The 23,187-nt window shown below is 41.7% G+C and overlaps 1 protein-coding gene across 1 annotated transcript in view; it reads right to left on the bottom strand.

Annotated features, from left to right (window-relative positions):
* Nucleotides 1-5,915: 5,915 nt before the first annotated feature.
* The window catches only part of RCOR1 (REST corepressor 1), an 81,485-nt gene continuing 64,213 nt past the window's right edge, over nt 5,916-23,187 (bottom strand). The window contains exons 7-12 of the mRNA XM_069018303.1: nt 19,283-19,361; nt 14,504-14,698; nt 13,448-13,525; nt 13,228-13,285; nt 12,444-12,673; nt 5,916-10,317 (exon numbers count right to left, since the gene is read on the bottom strand). Of these exons, the coding sequence (XP_068874404.1) occupies nt 10,276-10,317; nt 12,444-12,673; nt 13,228-13,285; nt 13,448-13,525; nt 14,504-14,698; nt 19,283-19,361 (682 nt within the window). The 3' untranslated portion in view covers nt 5,916-10,275. The remainder of the gene's footprint in view (nt 10,318-12,443; nt 12,674-13,227; nt 13,286-13,447; nt 13,526-14,503; nt 14,699-19,282; nt 19,362-23,187) is intronic.

The following is a 23,187-nucleotide window of genomic DNA, read 5'->3' as shown; positions in this document are numbered from 1 at the left end:
CACCCAGGCAAGTAGCCCTTGGGGGTCTGCCTACAAAACAACTCATTTAGAACAAAATAGTCACACACTGAAGAAACTTGGACACTGTTCTCCAAAGCTCCAGCTATTCTAGAACAACCTGCTATAAAAGGCTGTCGTGAAAACAGGGAACTTGTGATGTGCAGCCAGACTCAGCAGGGAAAACAAACCAAACTTTTCATCCATTACTCAGGAATGGCCTTAGAGATAGGATCATGGCAGCAGTCCCAAGCCCAAACTCCCCCAGACTGTGATGGTGCTTCCACTGCTCCCAGCATAGATTCCAGGTACCTTTTGTTGATTTCTAGACACCCACGCTAGTCTGCAGCTGGAGCACAGCCCAGCAATCTTGTTGATGTGTATAGTATCAAGTCATTCTTTTGTGCTCTCCAACTTTACTCTGTGCCTCTTAAGGCATCACCTCGATTATGCCTAGTTAGGAGTTTCCACAAAAACCTGCTAAAAATACCATTACTGCCAAGGAGCAAGCCAACACCAAGGGCAATATCCTTCTAGTGTCAGAGAACTTCAGCCTTCAGACAGCAAGTCCACGCTGAAGTCCATCTCCCTCCAGAAGCTTCTTGGATCCAGCCAAGGACCCATCTCTCCAGTCTGCTACACAACCTCAGCTTCTGTGATGTTCCTCCAACAGGGACACCCTCACAGCCACATGCAGCTCAAGTCAGCCCCTTCCCACCAGCACTGACTTTTCATGGGGCTTGTCTTACACCAGGCAAAAATAACCCTTTGCTATTAGACAGCATCCACCACAAACCTCTTCTACAACACCTTGCTTGATCGCACTGCCTACAATGACATTCTGAGTCTTATGCCAGCCATGTACCACAAGGACGAGGAAATGTCTCTTCCTTAGGTATGCAACTGCTCTTCTGTAACTGTGAGACATTAGGTAAGGGTTTTACCTCCCAAACACCCACAGGATGGCAATGCAAGCCCTAACTGGTCATCATTCTAGGACTGACTAATTCATGGGAAGGACACATCCTAACACTGCCCATCTGCAGCTGTCAGCTCACGGGTGAGTTAACCTTGACTTAGGTTTGGCAGAAATTAGCAGGAATTAAAGTTTTGCTCCACCTCCCTGAGCATGTTAGCAACTCACAACAATGCTGTGAGTCCCCCCAAGCAACCAGCAGTTGTTTGAAGCCTTTAGTAGGTTCTGAATTTTTAAACAAAGATATATTCTCCTGAGGGTTTACAGGCCATTAAGTAAACATTAAACTTTTTAGTAAAATGTAAAAACATTGAAAACCATCTCAATTACTCAGCTTTCATTTATACAGCACTGTGACCTCTCCATCCCAGGAAGCTGTAGAAACAAAACTGAGTTACTAAATGAAAAAATGCACCTTTACAAGAGAAAGAGAGATGACTTCACTGCTTTATGGCAATCTTTAAATGCAAGAACAGCAACAAAAATCACAAATCCCCTCTTTGCTTCACTTTACAGATAACCTTTTCTTTTCATAACAGAAGCAAAATATTGCAGGATGGAAAACTGGACCACATTCACTGCCCTCTTGTTAGCACAATTACTAGTGAAATCCTTGAGATTACTCAGTTCAATCCAGGAAATTACCATCTCCAGTGGACAAAGTAAAAAGGAAAATGTTTCATGAATGCAACATAATTCCCTCCTGTGTGTCCTCAAAACAGGTTTAGTAACTAACAAGGAAGCCATTTGAGGAGCTGGAGACTCTCGAGTCGATAAAGCATTGCTGAAACCTTGCTGCTCCTCACAGGACACCAACACATCCCCTCATTAACAAGGTATGTCCTTGTCAATTTTCTGCTTGGCCCACACATAATGAGAGGCTGACAGTTAATCATTTAAAACTGCATTTGCTCTAACATTATGAAGTTGTTTACTATCCACCTGATCCAAGTCTCACTGCAGACTATGTAAATGCACCTAACAAAGCTTGGATTAGGCTCCCTATTTTTTTAATGCCTATAGCAGGGGCTACATCCCCTCATTTGGGGGACTTGTGGTTTAAAGTATTAATACAAAAGTACTTCGGGAAATCCAGCAGAAGTTAGGGAGTTATAGGTTATATATGTATATACACATACACACACAAAATCAAGTTTTCTCCTCTTACTGTAAGAGATTTTCTCTGCACCTTGAGAGCCAGGCTGCCAGAAGAGGACTCAGTGTATTTCTCATTCTGGAGGCCCTAGGCAGTGCACATTTGAGGGAAGAGAAGATGCAAGTCAGTTGATATTTATTATGATCTTCTTTCTTGACACTGAATTTCGAACCACAAATCTGGAGCCCTGGCAGACCCCAGTACTCACTGCTAACAGTGCACTAAAATAAAACTATGAGGAAGAGAAGTTATCCATCCATGCCTTGGGCTAAAGGCATTGTTCATAACAAATTGCTTGACGAGTTTATCTTCCCTGTGTGCATGGAACAGTTCTCTTAAATTATTTTTCTTCTGCTAAATCCCACTGTGGTTCTGGGTCACTCACTGAAAGTCAAAGTGAGAGGCTGCTTGTGATGGAGCACAGGCACCGGGTATTGTTTGCTTCCCGAGTAAAGCATGGTGCTGAACCCATGGCCTCCCATGATTAATTGCAGAAACTGCAATCTTTATACAAATACTTTTAAAGGATAATTTGTTTAAGCTTAAAGGTTATCTTCTCAGAATATTTGTGCCAGTGAGACTTTACTGTACAAGGGGGAGAACCAGTCACGCAGTGAAAGGGAATTAGCTTAAAGGAGAACATCCAACTGACTGCTTTTGGGTTTGGTTTATTAATAGTTGGTTTTAATTTATTTTTTTGAGAGCATTAACAGCACAACATATTGATAAGAGACACAAAGCTACTTCTGGCATTAGAAAAGCTGTCCCTAAAGTTGTACTGGAAAGGCTAAAAATGGTAGAAAATATACCAGTATAACATTTTCAGCATTAGTGACACTTCTTCACAGGATGCTTTTTACCTGAACTGTCAAGACAGGTGGGATACAGGGCTCAAAGGAATGGAAATTTGGCCCAGTGAGGTTCCCCACACAATAAAGGTACATTTCCAAAGCACTTAAAAGATTCCAAGCCACTGGGGAGCTAGTTCTGTAATCAGAGGCAAATTTCAACAAGCAATGAAAATTTGGGATCTCGAGGAGGACATACTTGTCAAGAAGCTCCGGAAGTTTCCAACCATCCCAGATTCCCCACTGTATCTTCTGTCTGGAACACAATACCGCAGAGGAACTTTACAAAGCACTGGTACAAGGCATCAACATTTCTTTATCCAGCTCCAAGCACAATGCCCAGCACTGCCATGAGGGGTCCAAGTCCTTGTCCCCTGCTGGGTTAAGCCCAGGCAGCCATGGCACCATGGTTAATGCCAGCGTGGTTAATGCCCAGCTCCCACATCAGAGACAGAGCCCTAGGCTCTACCTTGATCTATAATAAGGAAGGGAATAAGCACTTTCAGGATGTAATACATTAGATCAGTTTTCAACATCTAATTTAGGATTAAATTAATTATACCCTAGAAAAGCTTATTTCTCTCTAAGGGATTCTGGACAGCGAGCTCAGGCAGTGATATCCTTATCCACTGATGAATCCTGCACCTTGCCATAGACTAGTCAGGCCCACGTGGATCTCTAGCAAATCCACTGCACCCATTCTTCTATTTCATTAATTCACCTTTCCACCGTGTCTTATTCTAAACCTTGAATACACAAGGCAGCATCAAGAAGTCTGCAGCTGCTGAGATCTTCTATTCATCTTTTTCTTTTAGAAATCAGTTCTGTTTTGTCACACACACAGTCCCATCTTGCATTTCAAAAGCTTATTCAGGTCTTGCTAAGCCACAGTCTCATATGCTGGATGTCAGACAAATTACGTCTGTTCCCCCGAAGTGTGCAGATAGAGAAAAGCATCTCCCAGTTCACATTTTATTTCCATCATTCCACACACCTTCTCCTGTTGCAAACTAGTTTCATGAAAACTAAGAACACATCCAGAGTCAGAACAAACACCTCACCTCTCCCTCGCCCTCATCTCCAGCTACAAACAAGAAGTCAGCATAACATTACTCCCATTTCCTGATCTGCCCAGTGTGAACTCCTTATCTGGTCAATATTTTTACCCAAAGAAAATCCTGCCCTTTGCTGCACTTGCTAAGATAGGCTGCAGCTTTCCTCCATACAAACTTCTTCCCTTCCATTAGGGTAAACTTCCAGGTGATTTCTCCATCTATCAAAGTTCAGACCTCCTCTATGCTACTATTCTCAAGAATCCCCCTCTTGATGACCTTAGAAACTTAGTTCCCATAAAATTTCACAGTGATTCTCTCCTTAGTTCTTCTGCAGCAAAAGAAAACAATTTCTCTACCACTGTCAGCAGGCCCTCTGCAGAATGCCCTTTGCAGAATGTTTTTGTTTTGTTTGTTTGTACATATACATTTTGTTGACTGTTTACTAAAAGCAAGATCAGAAATTACACTTGCTCTTACTCCTTCAAAGGCTATTTGGGTGGGTAAGCCAGAACATGCTTTAGAGGTGAATAATAGATTTGATTCCTGGTTTTCACTCTCAAACATCACTCTGCATCTTTCAGACTGGAAGATGGTTTATGAAATTAAATCCAGGTTTATATACTGTTACTTCATAAAGCTGACACTTGGGGATCCCATTAAGACCCTCAGCATACTTAGCACCACCAACAATGAACTCTTCCCTTTCAGCCTGAACTCCAGGTTGCACCATATCCTGCAAGGCAGCTCCTACCATATTCAAACTGTTTATGTAGGACAGGCTATCAGGAATAATACAGCATTAATTCAACACTGCATTCCCATTTACAAATACATACCATTACCAGGCACAGATATAGCACCTGTGTTTTCAAAACCAGTGGTATTATCACTACTTTACCTTTGCTTTTAGACTCCTCGGGAGTACATGTTCAGGCAGGGGAAGGCCCTGTTTCCTCATCTTTTTATGCTCCCTGATGGAAAGGAAGGTAAGTTCCTTCTTTTTTATTTGTTTCTCTTTGTTTTACTTTGGGGTTGGGGGCACATGGGCAAGAAGAGCTGGTTTGTATTAAAGATTTAAGCACTTCAAGTCAAATACCTCCCCTAAAAAAGCAGATTGCTACCTTACAATATTGGTACCATATTCTCTACCAGTAGGAAAATTACAAGGAATGCTTTCCAGTAAGGAAACACCCTCAGCTCTCAAAAATGCTGCCTGTTCTTCCAAACCCCTAATCCGTCTCCCTCCCCACCGCTTTGCTTTACAATATAGAAAGGCATGACTAATTCCTGCCCTCCATAGGCTGCAGAGCTGGAAACCACCAGTGTCCTGCTGTAGGAGTTCTGCTGCCTTCACCACACACGACCAAAGCAGAGACCTTCTCGTCACCTGTCCTGCACTAACCCAGGGCTCCCAGAGCACTGCTGGGACCTGCCTGCTCAAAGCAGTTTCCCCCTAACAGCCCCACGAAGTCGTGTCTGTGCTTCTGCATTTAGTGCCTAGCAGCACCCCAGCATTTGAAGACAGAAAACATGATCTTCCTGATAATTCCAAGGTGCAAAATTTCCTGCCTTTTTGAGCATCTTCAATAGCAACATTGCATACTGCTAAGCTTTGAGGACAAGTGCTGCCTTTTCCTACATATTTTAAATGTGTTTCTTTCATTGTAGGACAAAGGTGGCAATCTTTTAACTTGTACAGTTAAGCCAAGTGCTTTTTACATGAAGCAAAGAGGCAGCAGTTTATTCTTCAGGTCATCCTTATCTTAGGGATGACACTGCCAGGAAGGGGAAAACCCCTTTTGCATCTCCTGACCAAAATCTGAAAGGTAGGGGATCAGTTACACATCGGAACCACACTTTACATCAGTAACATTTTACTACATATTTTATTACATCAATGGCTTGAAAAAATTTTATTTGATGTCAGCAAACATTGGAAATCATAGAAAAATGAATTATGTAGAATTTCACAAAGGAATTTACCCCACTATAATTCTTCATACAGTAAAATAATCCAAACCCAAATGTTACTTTTCAGTGGCTAAGCAATTTTATAATGCTATGAACATTCATCACAGTAAGTGTGCTGAATAATAGAAAACAGGCAAAAAAGACATTTAAAATATTACTTACAACAGCATTATTACAACATACTTTCTTTAAAATCCCAACGAGTATTTCGTCACTTCAAAAGCTATACAGCATTTCCATTATATTTGCAAACTTAACCTTATACATCTTTTAAAATCTTGAAAAAACTTCTTTTAAGCAATCTATAAGCAGTTAACAAAATTGATAAAATCTACATAATGGAATACTATACACTCCAGTATAAATTTTATTTTAGGAGAATATGAATGTAAACACTCATTATTATACAACATGCATAGACTATACTGACCTTCCATCTTCTGAACTGTAACTTTCACTGCAATTGTGCTTTACTATCAACAGGAAAAGCTGCATTAATCCAGGGAGTGGCAGAAAGTATTTGCTTTAGGGGCATTGCACAAGATCACTAGATTTTGACTTGCTGAAGACAAGCTGGAGATAATAAAATAATTTTTCTCTTTTTTTTTTGTAAAATATCAGCCCACTCATTGCTGAATGGGCTATGCACAAATTCATACCAATTTGAAAAATAAACGCATTATCAAAAAAAATCTCCTGTGATATTTTTGCATTTCAATGACTTGGAGATTTTTGTTCACAAATCCAGTGATCAAGTTAGTGTAATGCACTGTTTGGCTCATATTTGGTGTGCAAGAATACCAACAGCATATTAGCGATTTCATAGAATAAAAACTGAAATTTAAAGTGACAATGAGCGTATTTTCATACATAATGTTTCTGATGTATTTGTACAGGAAAGAAAAATGTTTGTCAGGACACTGCTTTAAGAGAGTAAGAGTTTCACTCTTATTTTAACTATTAAAAAAGTGTTCTAGTGGATACTTATGGGGTCTTCCTGGTTGCAAACTTGTAAAAATATATTAAGAAACCATTATCCCCATTGGTATTAAATATATTGAGACACAACCATTGTGGTTGCACTACCAGGTATGGCTACTATGGTCTTAAGCATCTGATTGTACATTGTTGCTTTACTGTTAAGCACAACTGAGGCATGTATTTTTTTCCCTTGGTTATAAGATTATATTACAAAAATTGATCACTGTTTCAAACCAGTTAAACACGAATATTCAAGTAACAAGGTTGTTTTAATGGATAAGTGAAAAAAGGTTACCTAGCACTTTACACAACTACATAAAAATTAAATAGAACAAATGAAATTTGTTTATGCATATGCAATACACTTTTATATCTTTAAGATTTCTAAAACTAAAACTTAAACTATCATTTTCTTTAACGATACCATATTTTGCACAATAACTTATACTTAGGAGAAATAATTTCCCATTTTCCACAAAATATATATAATTATGACATTCACATTGATAGTTTAAGAAACAAAATTTAAGTGAATATTCTATCTTATGCAGTTATCTTTGTGGACCCTTCTAGTCAGAATGCAACCAGTTGATGTATCTAATGCTTGACCCATTTAACAAAAGAAAAAGAGGGTCTTCACCTAAACAAGGTCAAACCATTTCAAAAGCTAAAATGATTTTATCGCATTTAAAAACATAGTTCAAGAGAATGTAAAAAACTAAACGTTTAAAATACAGTGCTATTATATTGCATGTATCAACTACAATAAGATAGCAGTCAACTGAAAGTAATTAAACAACTTTTTTCTTCCTAATATCACAAATTATACACATTTCCCCCTACCCCATGGGGATGAAGCCAAAACACAACTTTTCTGATCATAAGATGGACAGATTTGAGGGCAAAAACCAATGAGAAGTCCTCACAAGTACCTAAGTCTCCAGCAGAAGCCTCTCCTGATGAGTTCCCCCAGCTGGGATACAAGCTCCCACATCACACCTGTCTCCATGCGCTGGTACCAGCAGGAGGCTTAATATTTAATACTTGAGTGTTTCTAAAGAGCAGCATTGCTTTACACCACAACTGTCAACTGGATTCACAGTGCTATTTGCCCGGTCTTTATTCCTAATTCACACTGGCTAACACCTAGCACTCCTTCCCACAAGAGACTCCCAGCACCAACTGGCACAGGTCTGAAGGAATATCTGAGCCACCAGAGCTGCCAGTTCACAACAACAGCTGCAGAGACACAAACAGCAATACAAAGGATAGGGAATAGCTCCCTTTCATCCTCCCATCACCTCGGAGGATCTCTCTGGAGCTACTAGAATGGAACTGCTCCCAAAGAGCTGCCAAGTGGCTGAAACAGGCCCTTTTGGGGCTCCACGCTCCAACCTGCCCTAGGAAATCTCTACCTGCTCTGTGCCTGTGTGATGCTGCCCAGCTTCTGATGTTGAATTACTTTCCTCACACATGGCCCAAGGGGGAGACCACATCTCAGTGCTACAAGAGGCCACCTCCCCTGCCTGTCCTTGGGCTGTGACCACACTGTGGGAAGTGCCAGAGGCGGCTCTGTTGCCCAGCTGGCATTAGCCTGTCCCGCTCGGGTACAGAGAGCAGGAGCCACCACAGCACACAGCATGGCACAGCCCAGCAGCCAAGCCTCAGCACCAAGTCCGGGGCTGGGCCCCGAGCTCCACCAACCTCAGCTGCAGGCCAGGCCATGGGCTAGCTCATTTCAAGCTGTGTTAAGAAAGGCTGGTGCTGTACATCACTGTGTGCCATCTTGGCTTGAATCCTTGGCAGAGGAAGAGAGGCAAGGAAGGTCCTTTTTTCCACCTGCAAAGACACCTGGTGGTTTCTTCCAACAGCATTAAATTAACCATTTTTAAATGCTTTGTGACTAGTGTTATTTTGCAGCTTTCCACTAGACAAGAAGTAATACTGCTGCTTCTAGCTTTCCTGGACACTGTCAGCTCGGCAGTCAGCAACCACCTTGTTCAAGGTGCAAAGTCCTCCCACAGGACTTGCAAGAACAGTTCCAGTACAAGCCAGCGAGACAGGCCACAGCACGGGCCACCCAAGCAGATGGCTGGGATTTGAAAGCTGCATGCACCAAGTATTTGGAAAAGCACCTCTTTGATTTTAAATTGCATATTTTGGTTCAGAACATGAAAGCAATGTGTGCTTCAGAAGGGTTAAAATGGCCAATGAAAATTAACCCAGTTCTTCTCCATTACACTTCCAAGAAACCAAAAACTCTTGAAGGTTGAATTTTGTGCTCCAACCCTCATCCAAACCTTCCAGTGGGAGAAGCAGTTTGATGTCTTTGGCAAACAGCGCTCTGAAGAGGAATGAGACACTGGGACAGAAAGTGATCTATGGTAGCCAAATGCAAAAAGGCACATATTCCCCAAAAGGAGAGGCACCAGAGAAAGTTGTTTTGACTTAATCCCACAGAGGATCAGGAAAAAGAAAGTTGTGTAGCACTCACTTAACAAGTTACAATGCAAATGCTGAATGCCAGGGGTTAAATAGCGTATCAAACAGTTTCAGGTTAAGTATTCCCTTTTGCACTAAATAAAAGCCATTAAAATATACAGGAATAAAATGCTCAGTTAGGGAGCTTTCTATGAAGCAAGAACACACAAATACAGTGAAAAGAATTGCACAAACCAGAAGTGTAATGAGTTACATCTACAACCTTGGACTGACCAAACCTTAGAAATAACATTTCCTATCACTTTGCGTTATTCATGATTGCTTGCTAATATGTCCTGTCATTGCAGAACAAACCTGACACGGCTGGCATGTGCACAGGCCCCTCCTTTATAGAAAGCTCACTAATCATAGTGTCATCGTAAGAATACACAGGAAGCGGAGACCACAAGGCCATGCAGCAATACATACTTATACCCTACGGACCAAGTATTTTAAGAACTCCTAATGTGTAGAGTTACTGTGGGGCTGCTAAGGAGCTCCTTGTTTTGAAGGTTGGTCAAAATTTATAGACAGGTGTTACTGGTTCTAGAAGTCCCCATGCTTAAGCATGACGTTGGTGAAATGGAGAGCTGAACTACCTGGGTGCTTTTGAAAGAAAGTGGAGGCAGTATGGAGGAATGAGGGGAGATTAAGGCAGATGTAGCACAGGACTGGAAGCGTTTGCCTTTTTTTTTGGTAATAGCTGCTTGTCCACAGATATGATGCAGATGGCTGTCTGAGGTTTGCTAATACCTGATATCCTGGATAACACAGTAGTCAACACAAATTGTTCTAGGCTACAGCACCTTCTCACGAAGCAGATGCATATCTGACATCAAGAACAGAAGTAGCCTGGAGGGAAGGGGGAGAAAAAGCAGATGTTTAGTTTAAAATGAATACACATAGGGTTTCTTGCATCTCCAAACTTCAGCCCAGATCCATGGTACTGACAGTGACAAAACAGACAACCCTGGCACATGGAAGGAATTCCAGCAGCTTTCCCTACTCTGAGGCACACGGATTTGTTGCTGGGATTGTAAACACACAGGAATTAAGACAGAAGTCAATGCTGCTTTATAAACAGCAGCCTCACCTCTCCCTTTCAAAGAAAAGGAACTGTAACCACAGGCTATGGAAAAGCCCAAAGCCCTCAGAGGCCTGATGAACCTTTCACTAGGCTGGTGGCCAGACAGCCAGGCATGCCAAGGAAGAAAGCACCCGAGGCATTTCACTGTTAGGCCAGCAAAGTCTTCTGGCTACTGCTGACTCCACCTGACTTGACCAGATACTGCCTGTGCAAGTGCCCTCGAGAGCAGGCACCAGCCATGCAGTGCTGCACAGCTCAGGAGGGACCAGGAACCCACTCCCAGCCCATGCAGGTCACTTGTGTCATAACCCCAATGACATTTCACTTTGCCCCAGAACCACAGAGACAGGCAGCCAGTCAGCACTGTGCTTATGCTACCTCTGAAGGCAGGAGCACCACACTCACAGCTTCTTTTGGTCTGGTTCCCACCACTCAGCACTTGCTCTGCTCCAGAGTGGGCACTTTCCATCACTAATCTGGGGATCATGACTGCTGCTCTAGTAATTACTTTACCAGACCTTGCTGTCAAGCCTCCACTCTCCCAACTCGTTTGGGATCCTCATTGCTCTGGTATCCACACACATCCACACACTTCCTGCTGAAGCCATTTTTTCCCTGTGTCAAGTGAGACTCCCCTTTTTTGACCTCAACTTTCAGAAGCAAGGGTGTATTTGAAGCTAGGAAGAATCTCAGAGGGCTCAGAAAAGAAAAGCTCTGCATTGCCAACATTAATTCTACAGGTCACAGGAAAAGACAGTGACAAGAGCCATGTATCTTTCAAGTTGGTGGATATGTACTAGTACCAATGCTGCTTTGCTCCACTTCTCATTCCACTTCTGGAAGAATGGGATAATTTCACTCACACACTCCTGTGAAGGCAAGTTTTCTGAGTGTGGTTTTGTTCATCTGTCATACCTTTGGACTTAGTTCCCAAATATAAGCATCTCTGAATTGCCTGTTATTAAGGTTTGTGAAGCAGTGAAGTTCTGCTTTTTGGATGTTTTTGGACAATGTCCAAGTGATCTAGCCCTAATCAGAGCAACAAAAATATACAGCACACTGAGAAGTCTTTACTCCATGCACAACCAAAATTTGCCTTGGGCTATTGACTGTGCTTGCATTTACAATACACAGCTTTTGCACTAAGTTGTCTTATAAATTAGGCCAAAGGGAGTCCTTGATCAGACATTTTTAACACACAAACTTCTACCAAGGTTTTCTTCTGCAAGACTGTATTAATACTATATTTTTTAAACTAACTACCATACTTAAACATCCTACAGTCTTTGTTAACTTCAAATCTACACAGCCTTTGGAGAAGTGTTAACTCTGTGAACCTCCATCAAGGAGAGGCTGTTCCTAGATTTCTGTCTTCACAGAAACAGCTGTAAAATCCAGGTAACTTTGCCTTTAGGTAATTCCAGAGTGAAGTTTCACACACTCATCTTGTTTATAGCTTTCTTCCCTTTATCTGAGTGAAACCACTCACTGGAAATGAAAGAGCAAGCTTTGGCTCAGAAGACACTATGGTCCCACAAAGCCAAACCTAGAAGAGCTGGGAGAACTGAGTGCAGGGAAAAGATCCAAGTGAGATGAAGATGCATGGCATTTTGGCGGTAAGAGGTATTAAAACATCCACGCTCTGATGACATACACATACTGTCAGAGGGCTACAAATTTACTGCTCTCCTTCCACTTTTATACAAGCCTGGACTTCCCAATTCCCCAAATCAGTAGTAGAATTGTATATCCAGATGAAGTGAAATATGCACAGATTGAAATTGACAAAAATGGCTTTTGCAAAGACCGTGTATATATAAATACACACACACACATCTATCTGAACTGAGCTCAGATTGGGAATTTCACGTGACTTTTAAATTGGATTTACCTCATCTTCCTCTTCAGACATTTTAGTGGAATTATCAGGGGATTTTACAGGCTTCTGGCTATTGGTTCCATTTGTCTCCTCTTTACCGTGCTCTGCCTCCCACTCCTGTAGAACTTCATCTATGTTGAAACGACGTCGATAATTTACAAAAAAGTTTTTCACTTGCACCACAGATTTGTTTCCAATCACATCAGAGATTGCCTGAAAGTCTCGGCCATATTTCCTGATTGCTAAAAGCAACAAAAAGAGAAACAAAAGCAGTGTGTTATTTCCACAAAGACCACAAATCAGGCTCAAGTAACAGCATAAAGATCCAAAGCTGAACTTCTGTCAAGGTTTCAAAGCTTCTTCAGATTAATCCAGGATAAAAAAAAAAGTCTAAATTGGGCAAGAGACATAGTTAAAACAAGCCCTGGAGAAGTGAAGAAAATAGAGGTGTAGCAGAAGATGGGCAGAGTCAAATGTACAAGACCTGTGTAAATCTGCCTGTACTGCTTGAAACAGTTACACAGGCAAAGAGCACAGCAGTGACTCCAGCAGAGTCTCACTTTCTGAAAGCTTGGACAAGCAGACATTATTTCCCAACTTTCACACAATTCCATTTGTATTGCCCAGGGAGGGGAAGGGGGAATATTGTTTCCTTGTTCAAGTACATTCTTCAGGCATTAGTACACGGCAATGTCAAAATCCTCCTCATTAGCCACTGAAGGGAAACTCAGCTCTGAAATGCAGCAGGATTTTGGCTATCAACAACTGAAGTACAAATAAACTTGTAGTGCCATACCTTGCACAGCAAGAAGCTGCTCATCCGTGGTCCAACGTGCATTAAATTTCTGGACGACCTAAACAGAAAAAAAAAATAAAAAAATTAGGTAACTTTATTTATATACTTTCACTAGTATCTGAGCTCACAAAAACCTCTCAAAAGTACAACAAGGAATTAACTTAGCATTTATCTTCATTAGCATTTATCTTCACAATTAACAAAAGCCAGAAAAACTCACCTCTGGAAGTCTGTATTGTTCTATACCACCTTCAAGTTTTTCTTTGAGTGCGCTGTTTGTCTGTTTGATATTCTGAATCTGAAAAGAAAGTTTCATGCCTTTAAGAAGGATTAATAAATATCTTTGGACAAGGTTTTTTCCAGCAGCCTTGGCAGGAACCTGACAAGCTCAGTCTTCCAGTTTTTCTCACAGCCTGCCTTTTCCAAAAAAGAGAGTTTGCTATATTGGAATCATGTAAAGCAGGAGCAGCTGGCAAATCAGAAGATCCCATTTAATTTATTCTCTGCTGTCTACAAGTTATTTGGAGCAAGAACTGCCCCAACTTCCAGGTCTGTATAAAGCCCAGCATAAGAAGACCAACTCCATTTGCAGCAAGTAATGGATCAAAGACTGCTGAAGAGTTCAGGTTCTCCCAGAGTGCCAAGAAAAAGGCTTCAGGCCAAAATACCAATTCTATTAAGTTTAATAAAGAGCTTGAGACAGATCTCTGCTTTAGAAACTGCAAAATTCTCAGATCTAGGCAACAAAGTCATGTAGCAAACCTGTATTTACTCACAAATACTTGAAAAACATTTGTTAGATCCATCAGGGAAGCAAAGGGTACATAGGAAGTTTGTATGATACCTGTCTAGGAAAGACTAAGCCAAACATATCTGCCACTTCTAGAAGTACCACATGAAAAGGCAAAGGAAACAGCTGCTGTAGATGGAAATCAGACGCTGCTGAAACCAATGTCACCACAGGAAAGTTACAGTTAAAATAGAAGGAATTCTGAACTGCAAAAAATGCAAAGTGCCAACAAATGTTCCTTCAAGTCCCTGCTGTGAACGTTTCCTTGCTTCACTTCAGGTCTAAAGTAGGCTTGCCCACAGAACTAAAACACAAGAGATGTAAAACCCAGAGCTGCATTCAGAGCACAAGGACAGCAGCTTATCAACTAAGGCACGTAGCATTGTGCATCATCACTGCCAAGCTACAAATTCCTGCCAACTTTGCAGACTGCAAAAGGCACTACCAGCAAACCCAGCAGTAACTCCTGTACAATCCCGTTCATACCTGTCGTTTGATTGAGACTAATTCCATGTCCAGTTGTCTGAGTACAGTGGTAGCAGCTGTTGCATTAGCGGAAACAGCCTCCACATCTTCCTGGGAAAGGAACATTCCTTTGGGAGGTTTCCTCTTTGCTCTGTTCTTGGCCTGTGTACTGTGCTTCTCCTTCTTCACCTGAGGGACAGTTTCAGCAGGTGGCACCTGGCAAACAGCAGTCAGTCATTTTACAAAACTAGGTATCTTTAGAGATCCCTTCCAGCTCAAACCATTCTGTGACTCTGACTTTGAGCCATCATCAAAGGCTGGAGAATGACAAAGCCAGTTTGCAGACAGGAAGACATTTTTGCTTTAAGTGGCACGTCACACAAACTGTCTTATACAAATCTCTCATTTTCTTTAACAGCTTTCAGTGTTTACAGAGATACTGTGGTTGCCTTCTCTGCCCATTCTCATTTTGGGAGACAGATGCCCAATTTTGCTGCAGTTAAATGTCCTGGTTATTTTCAAACTCCTTCTTCTTGTTTTCATCATCAGGTCTGAACACACCAGTTTAACTGAACACCAGAAGGAAACAAAGTGAAGTGTGGAGACAGAAAGAACACAACTAAACAGTTTACTGAGACTTGTTTTACTACCTACCAGACAGGAGAAGGAATAAACCAGATTTATTTCAAGGCAAAGGATAAAGGAGTGAGGTGACAATGGGGTAATTCTTAGATCGTGACACCATTTCTAGGAAGCCAGGTTTTCTTGCATAGCATTTGTGTATCAACTGTTCCATCAAAATGGTGCAGTTGTGCCTAAAATAAACTTTAAATCTTTTTTGGAAAAGGAGTATTTCACAGACCACTTACTATTTTTATCCTTTATGTCTAAAGCAAAGACAGGTAGATAGCCAGGACACTATACTCCAGATTCTTCAAGAGTACACCTGATTCTAAGATAGCAAAACCATTTCCTCCAGAAGTTATATTCAACAATCAACTCATACCCAAGATTTATTACCCAGTGACTGGAACCTGGCCAAGAACACAGAACAGAAGAAGGGTGGCAAAGAGAGAAAAAGCAGACAGGGAAGGCCGTACATCTGAATCCTCTACCTGATCACTGCCAGCTTTAAACACACTGGCTTCATTCGGTGCTATTGTTTTCCTCCTAATTTGCAGCTACATGTAGTTTTACAGTTTGTAGCATTTGCTCATTAGTGAGCATTGAATGCTTGCACTTGAAACCACACGAGGCTGAGGACGAAACCCCAAGTAAGCATGAGGTTCTGACTCCCAAAGGACTCCAGCACAGCTGCCACAGATAAAAGCTTCCACCCTCCTCATGAGCACAAACGCCAGAGCTCCATAGCAGCAGCAATGTGGATGATTGCCTGCTCTCAACCTTCTTCTGCTGTCCATTGGTACAAAGTATTCCGTGAGATATGATTCCTAGGGCAAGGCCAGAGATAATTCTTGCCATTGCAGGAGGGATACCCCTATTTCTCTTTGCAGATGGGAGTGGTAAGCAGGAGAAACCAGACTGGTTGAGCTATGAACAAGTGAGGCAAGCTCTGAACTCTGCTTCAGAAGGAAGCACTTTGATAACTGAGCCAGGTAAATTATTCAGCATGGATAGGCACTTCAGATCTACTCATATTTCATCTACATACACTGCTTCCCAGGACCACACAGCAATGTCTCACTACAGGTTCAGGCTGTCAGTTGACCAACATGGAATGCCTGCAGTGCAAACATCCCAGAACCCTCAACATTAAAGAAAAATGAAAGCAGTTTCAAATGACTGTTTTACACCGGTCAAAAAATGCAAAGCTCTTTTGTATTATGGACAAGAACCAGAGCTCCAGCAGAACAATTTTTGACAGCTCCAAATGCCTCTAGGCCCCAGCAAAAACTGGAACATCTACTCTGTCCTGGAAACTCTTCTTTCCTGGCCACACACATTTCTCTCTAGAACTAAATCAATTTTTGAAAATCAGAGAGAATTAAAATGAAGGGATTTAGAAGGGATTTAGCAGTTCTCCTGTTTATTTAGATATTGCCACTGCTATCCAGTGCACTTCAGTCTTACATACCCCTTAATACAAAGTTCCCTTCCTCAGATATCACTATGTAAAAAGAAGATAAAGCTATCTCAAGCTATGTAGCAGAGGATGAAGTGGGAGGCACTTCCAGGAACAAGGAAGATACAAAGAAAGCAGGTCTAGGTCATGACCTCAGTATTACGGAGTCACTTTGTGAGGAAACCCGAACAGCTGCACTAACACTGAAAGTAAAGAAGAAAATGAGAAAAGAAGATTCCCCCTCCAATGATTCCCAAAAGAAGAAACAGATGAGAGATTTCAGATACTCTGAGAAATCCCAGTGTTACTGGGCAAGTCAGATAGCAACCACCAGGTCTCACAGCTGAAAGAAACCATCTCTGCAGGTTTGAGACCGGGAGGTTTTTTACAGTAAAAGTACTGGGCTGCTGGCCCACAATAGCCCCTGCACATCTGACCACATCCTTAAAAGAAACCTCATTATCAAGAATGATCTTATCCCCTCCTGGTTACCTGCTCTCTATCTCTCTCAAGGCATTTCAATAAGCCCCGAGTTCAGGTACTGTAAAATCAGAATCACTGAATCATTAAGGTTGGAGAAGACCTCCAAGATCATGGAGTCCAACCTTTGACCAAACACTACCTTGTCAACTAAACCATAGCACTAACTGCCACGTCCAGCTGTTTCTTGAACACCTCCAGGGATGGTGACTCTACTGTGTCTCCAGGCAGCCCATTCCAATGCTTAACCACTCTTTTCAGTGAAAAAATTCTTCCTGATGTCCAACCTGAACCTTCCCTTGAGGACATTTCCTCTCATTCTGTCACTGATTGCCTGGGAGAAGAGACCAACTCCCACCTTGCTACAACCTCCTTTCAGGTAGTTGTAGAGAGTGATAAAGGTCTCCCCTGAGTCTCCTCCTCTCCAGCCTGAACAACCCCAGCTAAACTCTCAACAGGCTATGAAGGCTGTCAGCTTCATTTTGCCCTCCAGCACAATCCCTGTCCAACAGAGTCCCCACAGGGCTGCCTGCCATGGCATACACAGCCAGACTGCATATGTTCCATGAGTTTCATATTGGTTGGAGGGCCATGGCCTGTACCAGCATGACAAGGAGGGCACAAAGCCTTTTCCCACACTAAGATTTTCTGCAAAAATGTCTTGATGGTAACTGTCCAAACCAGACATCTGATCTGGTTTGGCCTTACAAGAGATGCAGCCAAGTTGGTGAAGAACTACCTTTCCCTCTTCTGCAGCAAATTCATAACATGTCAGCATTGGTTGGGAAGAAGAAGTAATAAAAGGGGTTGAAGGGAGCTCTTTTACAGAGGCAAGCTTTTGAAGAGCTTACAGAAAAGTCTAAACTGTAAATTTATTAAAATGACGAAGAATGAGACAACAGTATTATTTACAAAACACTACAGAGCTGCAGTACACAGCTGCAACTTAGCCAAGTGAGAACCCTTCCTGTCTGGGAGCTTCCTGCTGACACTTCTGAGAACTCAGTTTCTTGTAATGATTAATACAAATGGTTTCTCATCCACTCTGCCCCTAGGAAGACATTAAGGGTGCTGGTTCCTTCAGTGGAAACAACAGCTAAACTTTCCTGGAAATTCTAGAGCACTCTCAACGTGGGAGAAGAGCAGATGGGAATGTTGTGATTTTTCAGTTATTTCCATTCAAAACTATTTGTTGGAGACATTAATCTCACTGACAGTGACTGACAAAACTGTTGCTCTGGGACTTTTTTTTTGACTGTGTGGGATCATGTTTTTAAATATTTCTAGTAGGTTTTCCCTAAATATGATCTTTTAAAAAAATTAAGAAATGAAATAGAATGACTGTGGGAAAGGAATCAGGCTAGAAGAAACCAGGAAAGGGAGCTAACTTCAAGGAGAGAAGGCCTTAAGCATTTTCCTGTAACTCACTCACACATACAACCCACGCTGCTGAACGAGGTGTTTTTATTTAGTAACAGGTAACATGCAGGTTATATACATGAAGATGAAGTACATGCTTTCCTGTAGGCTAGGTTTTCAAAACTGTTGTATTTGTGTGACTATTTTCATCCAGAACTCTATGCCCATTGAAAATTAAGTATTTGAAGTGAGATGCAAGTACTACATTTTGAGCTGACATAACAACAGGTTAAGGCCACTCTGCCAGACAAAATTAACTGGTCACAAAAACTTTCTCCTTTACTTTTCACAAATATAGCTGCAATCCTGGTGCTACTGAAATGACAACTATTGATGGGGATTTCAATACATTAGGAATATACCTTAGAGCCTAACGTGTACATAAACACACTTTTGTTGGTCTACCTAGAATAAAAGGATGTATTTCCCCTCCACCAAGCCATCTCCACAGGGGAATCAGGGGAATGTGCTTCTACTCCATCTCCATGCAGTTAGGTTGATGTAAACCACTAAGGGTGGTGGTTTAAGCTAACACAGCCAAAAAGAGGATAAGAGACTGGAAACAATCACACAGTATATTATCATGGGATGTAAAGTCTTAAATTTTCCCAGCTCTATCCATAATGGAGATATAATAGATAATAATAGATAAATAACTTATTTATCTATACTTGTGTTGATCTAAGAATAATTCTGAAGACAATTCTTCTTTTCTTGTATGACAACTATACAAAGCACAAAAAGAAAATTAGATTCTACATAAAGTAACTAGTAAGTAAACATTTTCATTTTTACAGGAGTAAGAAAAAGAATTATACCTCCTTTTTGCTCTCCTTGTTTTGTTCAACTTCAATGTCAATAGCGTTATTTCCATTTGCTTCCTCCATTTCATCCTCACTGGAAGACAAAAGCAAACAGTACTGTATTAGTTTGTGAGGCTCTCTTTTTCTATAAATAACATGCTAAAACAAATGCATGAATGCCATAGCAAGCCCAACAGCTTTCATTAGTTTTATTCCCAGGATGTGGGGTTTTTGGGGGGTTGGTGGTTTTTTTTGCTGTTGATTTTATTTGGTTTTGGTTTAAGTCAATAAATTCTTAATTCTGAAGATAGTACATACAGGAACACTTCTCAGCAGCGTACTTAGGTAAAATAAATCTACACAGATGAAGGCAAGAGACATGAAATTAATTTCACAAGTTATCTTTTGAAGAACACGGGACACTTAGCATTTTTACTTCAGGCAAACTGAGACAAAGAAATAAATACATTAAGTAGCTAAAAAACAGATTTCATACAACTCCTTAATATTTAGCAAAACAGACATGCACAAGATGAACTCCCTCAAAAACAAACACAATAAACATTAGGTTTTTCTGTTTTATTTTTCAGTGACAGCCTCACATTTCATTCTCCCCTGGAAAAGAAAAAGATGTTATCAGTTACAGAGTAATAATAGGCATAAAATTGGGGCCATATTGAAAGTGACCTTGGCACACCTGTCCAGTCTGGCTTCAGTGGAATTTTAATCAGACATTAAATCAAATGCATTTTCATCATTTAGCATTTTTGTACTGTACACAACCAAAGTTAATTGCACCATTTGAGATGATGCCCAGAAACAGAAGAAATAAGCTGATGTAATCCAAGCTTTTTTTTTTTTAATGAAAAAAATAAACCTATTTTGTCATGTCAAACTTCATAGCCTAGGCTGAGGAGCATCAACTGGTGCAGGCATGTCACAGCTCCAGTGCAGGGCAGGGCTGTGCACACAGGGAGCAGGGAATAGCAGGCACAGCATGTGCTGGTGAGCTTGGCTGTAGCACTCACATGGCCATCTCCCTGCTGCAGCCACATCCTAAGGAGGAACAGGCTGCCATCCTTCTCCACAAGAGCAGTCACTTGTACAAGCCACTTCTGCTCTCCCAAGCCACCTGGCTCACCAGCTGATTCACAAGACTTAGTCTGGGTAATGATGATTCCAGGGAATCAATTCCCAGGCATCCCCTCCCAGAGCTGCACAGACAAAGCCCCTCACATACAACTTAGAACAGCTGCTGAAAACCTGAATGCACTGGGAGTTGTATTAGTGACAATCTGAGGGGTTGGGGAATTTCCCTGCCTAGTCACAAAAGGGATATAGAGGTACTTGAGTGAGATACCTCAGATTGCTTCCTCTCATCCCCATCTCCAAAAGAACTTCCTTGCATTCTCACCTGGGTTCAGATTTCAGCCTTTTCACAACAGTCTTTGCTATGCTGACAGTTTGCTCTTGTATTCTAGCAAGTTCCCTAGACATGAACTAGATTAAAGCCCACCCCTTCATTTCTGCAGTTGTAGACACTGATTGCTATAACCAAAGAACACTTCTGAAGTTCTGCCAACACCGACTGGCACAGTACAACCTGAAAATCCAGGGACCCTAAACTCACCCAGCATGCAGTGCTGACAAATCCCTTGGGGGTGTAGGGGTTTGACTGTTTTTACATAATGGAAGAGAAGAAGAGAAATCAAACATCAAGCTGATGGCCTGGTGCTTAGCTCACTGCAGATGTAAATCAAGTTAAGCATTTGCAATCCAGCTGCCTTCCTCAAAGGTTACAAAATTACAGCACATGGCAGCCCATTCAGTTCTTTCCCCTTCACCAGATGGTCTGAGGTGCTACTTTTCCCAGCAAACAGGCATAGGTACTGAGAGGTGTATTTCTCAACTGGAGTAATTTCATTTGTGAGCACAGAAGAAAAATAGAGAGGTAGTATTAAAAGACCCTAAACTACATAGTACAAGACAAACACATACTGCATATAAAATAGTTCCCCTCCCCCAATAAATTAGTAAGAAAACTGGAAAACTAAAACAAAAAAAACCCAACCACCAGGATGGGGAGCAGAAAACCAGACAAGAGAGAAGAGAAGAGAAGAGAAGAGAAGAGAAGAGAAGAGAAGAGAAGAGAAGAGAAGAGAAGAGAAGAGAAGAGAAGAGAAGAGAAGAGAAGAGAAGAGAAGAGAAGAGAAGAGAAGAGAAGAGAAGAGAAGAGAAGAGAAGAGAAGAGAAGAGAAGAGAAGAGAAGAGAAGAGAAGAGAAGAGAAGAGAAGAGAAGAGAAGAGAAGAGAAGAGAAGAGAAGAGAAGAGAAGAGAAGAGAAGAGAAGAGAAGAGAAGAGAAGAGAAGAGAAGAGAAGAGAAGAGAAGAGAAGAGAAGAGAAGAGAAGAGAAGAGAAGAGAAGAGAAGAGAAGAGAAGAGAAGAGAAGAGAAGAGAAGAGAAGAGAAGAGAAGAGAAGAGAAGAGAAGAGAAGAGAAGAGAAGAGAAGAGAAGAGAAGAGAAGAGAAGAGAAGAGAAGAGAAGAGAAGAGAAGAGAAGAGAACAAGAGACTCGGGTCAAAGAAAGCCACCCAAATACTGGACAAAGTTGGCTGGCAGTATTCTCCCTGGCCCTGCCTGTTAAGCAAGTATTGCTGACCTAATGGAGAGATGGGAGAGGTTGAGTGAGTCATTGGTGTAGCACAGCTCAATCCTAGAAACACATTTCTTCCCCCTTCCCCAACAAGACTTGCTCATATGCAGTGGAGCCAGCAAACATCCAACTGGAAAATGCAACACCTCCTCTGAGGGGAAAGGCTTTTGCAGAATTTTGCCCAATTATGTCACAAGTCTTCCAAAGGCTGGCACACCTCAAGTTTGGTCTGCAAAGACATTAACTGCATTTTAGAGCAGCTTGAGAAGGCACTGCATCAAGCAGACGGAGTTGCTGTTGTTCAGAGGGATTGTTTTCCTCACAGTCACCTGAAACCTCTGCATTTCTGAGGCTTTTTCAGCTCCAGAACTAGGTGAAGTCACCAAGTGGCAGTAACTGTAAAGATACGTACAGCAATATGCACAAGGCCACTGGCTGACCTACCTTCAAGGGCTTGCATGGGTATCTAGGAGGGTGAGCTTGCAGAAAAAGCATGAGTCAAGCTCATCTGCTAAAGCTCAGTAGCTAATGACCTCCTGAACACCACCAGCCTCACCCAAATCCCAAAGCACCCAGCATTCCCTGGAACAGCTCTTGCTGTTCCCCTGTGCTAATGTAGTGGTTTGGTCATTCTTAAATGTGGATCACAGAGGCGTGTCAAGCTTCTCAAGTGGCTTAAAAAAGTTGCCAATATTCAAACTAGCCAGTTGATTGGTTCTGTCGGGTCTAGAGGAAGCTGTAAGCACCTCTTTGCAAAAGAATCACTTCTGTGGCTGATGGAGCCCTCTTTAACTAAAAGCCCAAACTATGCTAAACCATGACAGCTACCCTCTTCTCAGTCACTCAAAACCAGAGCCTTAACTTCATCCTTCTCAGAGAACAGAGCTTGGCCTGGCAGCCTTATGCTGGTCACAGTTTTCTAAGGGGCAGGAGAGGAAGGGTCTGTGCGTGTACAGACACAGGCTGAGAGGGGTCCTGCACTGGAGCTTGTTTCCTGTATCAGGTGCACGTTCTCACTCTGCTGAGCATCACATGGAGGAAATAAAGGCAGATTTCAGCTCTTTCATTAATTCCTTTTACTGTCCTGCTTATCAACTTTTCTGGCTCTGCTGACAACAGTGCCAAGCAGATTGTAAACAGCTTTAATTTCAATTTCCCAACCCTCAAGCAGTTTCAGAGAAAAAGTTCTAGAATGGTGGGACTGTAACCAGTGCACTACAGGGCAATCAGGAATTGCAGTGTCAAAAAACTGAACACAGCTAACTGCC

The sequence above is a fragment of the Aphelocoma coerulescens genome, chromosome 5 (assembly GCF_041296385.1).
Source record: "Aphelocoma coerulescens isolate FSJ_1873_10779 chromosome 5, UR_Acoe_1.0, whole genome shotgun sequence".
Taxonomy (NCBI): domain Eukaryota; kingdom Metazoa; phylum Chordata; class Aves; order Passeriformes; family Corvidae; genus Aphelocoma; species Aphelocoma coerulescens.
Note: the sequence above shows the minus strand (reverse complement) of the source record. Positions and strands in the feature narration are given on the sequence as shown.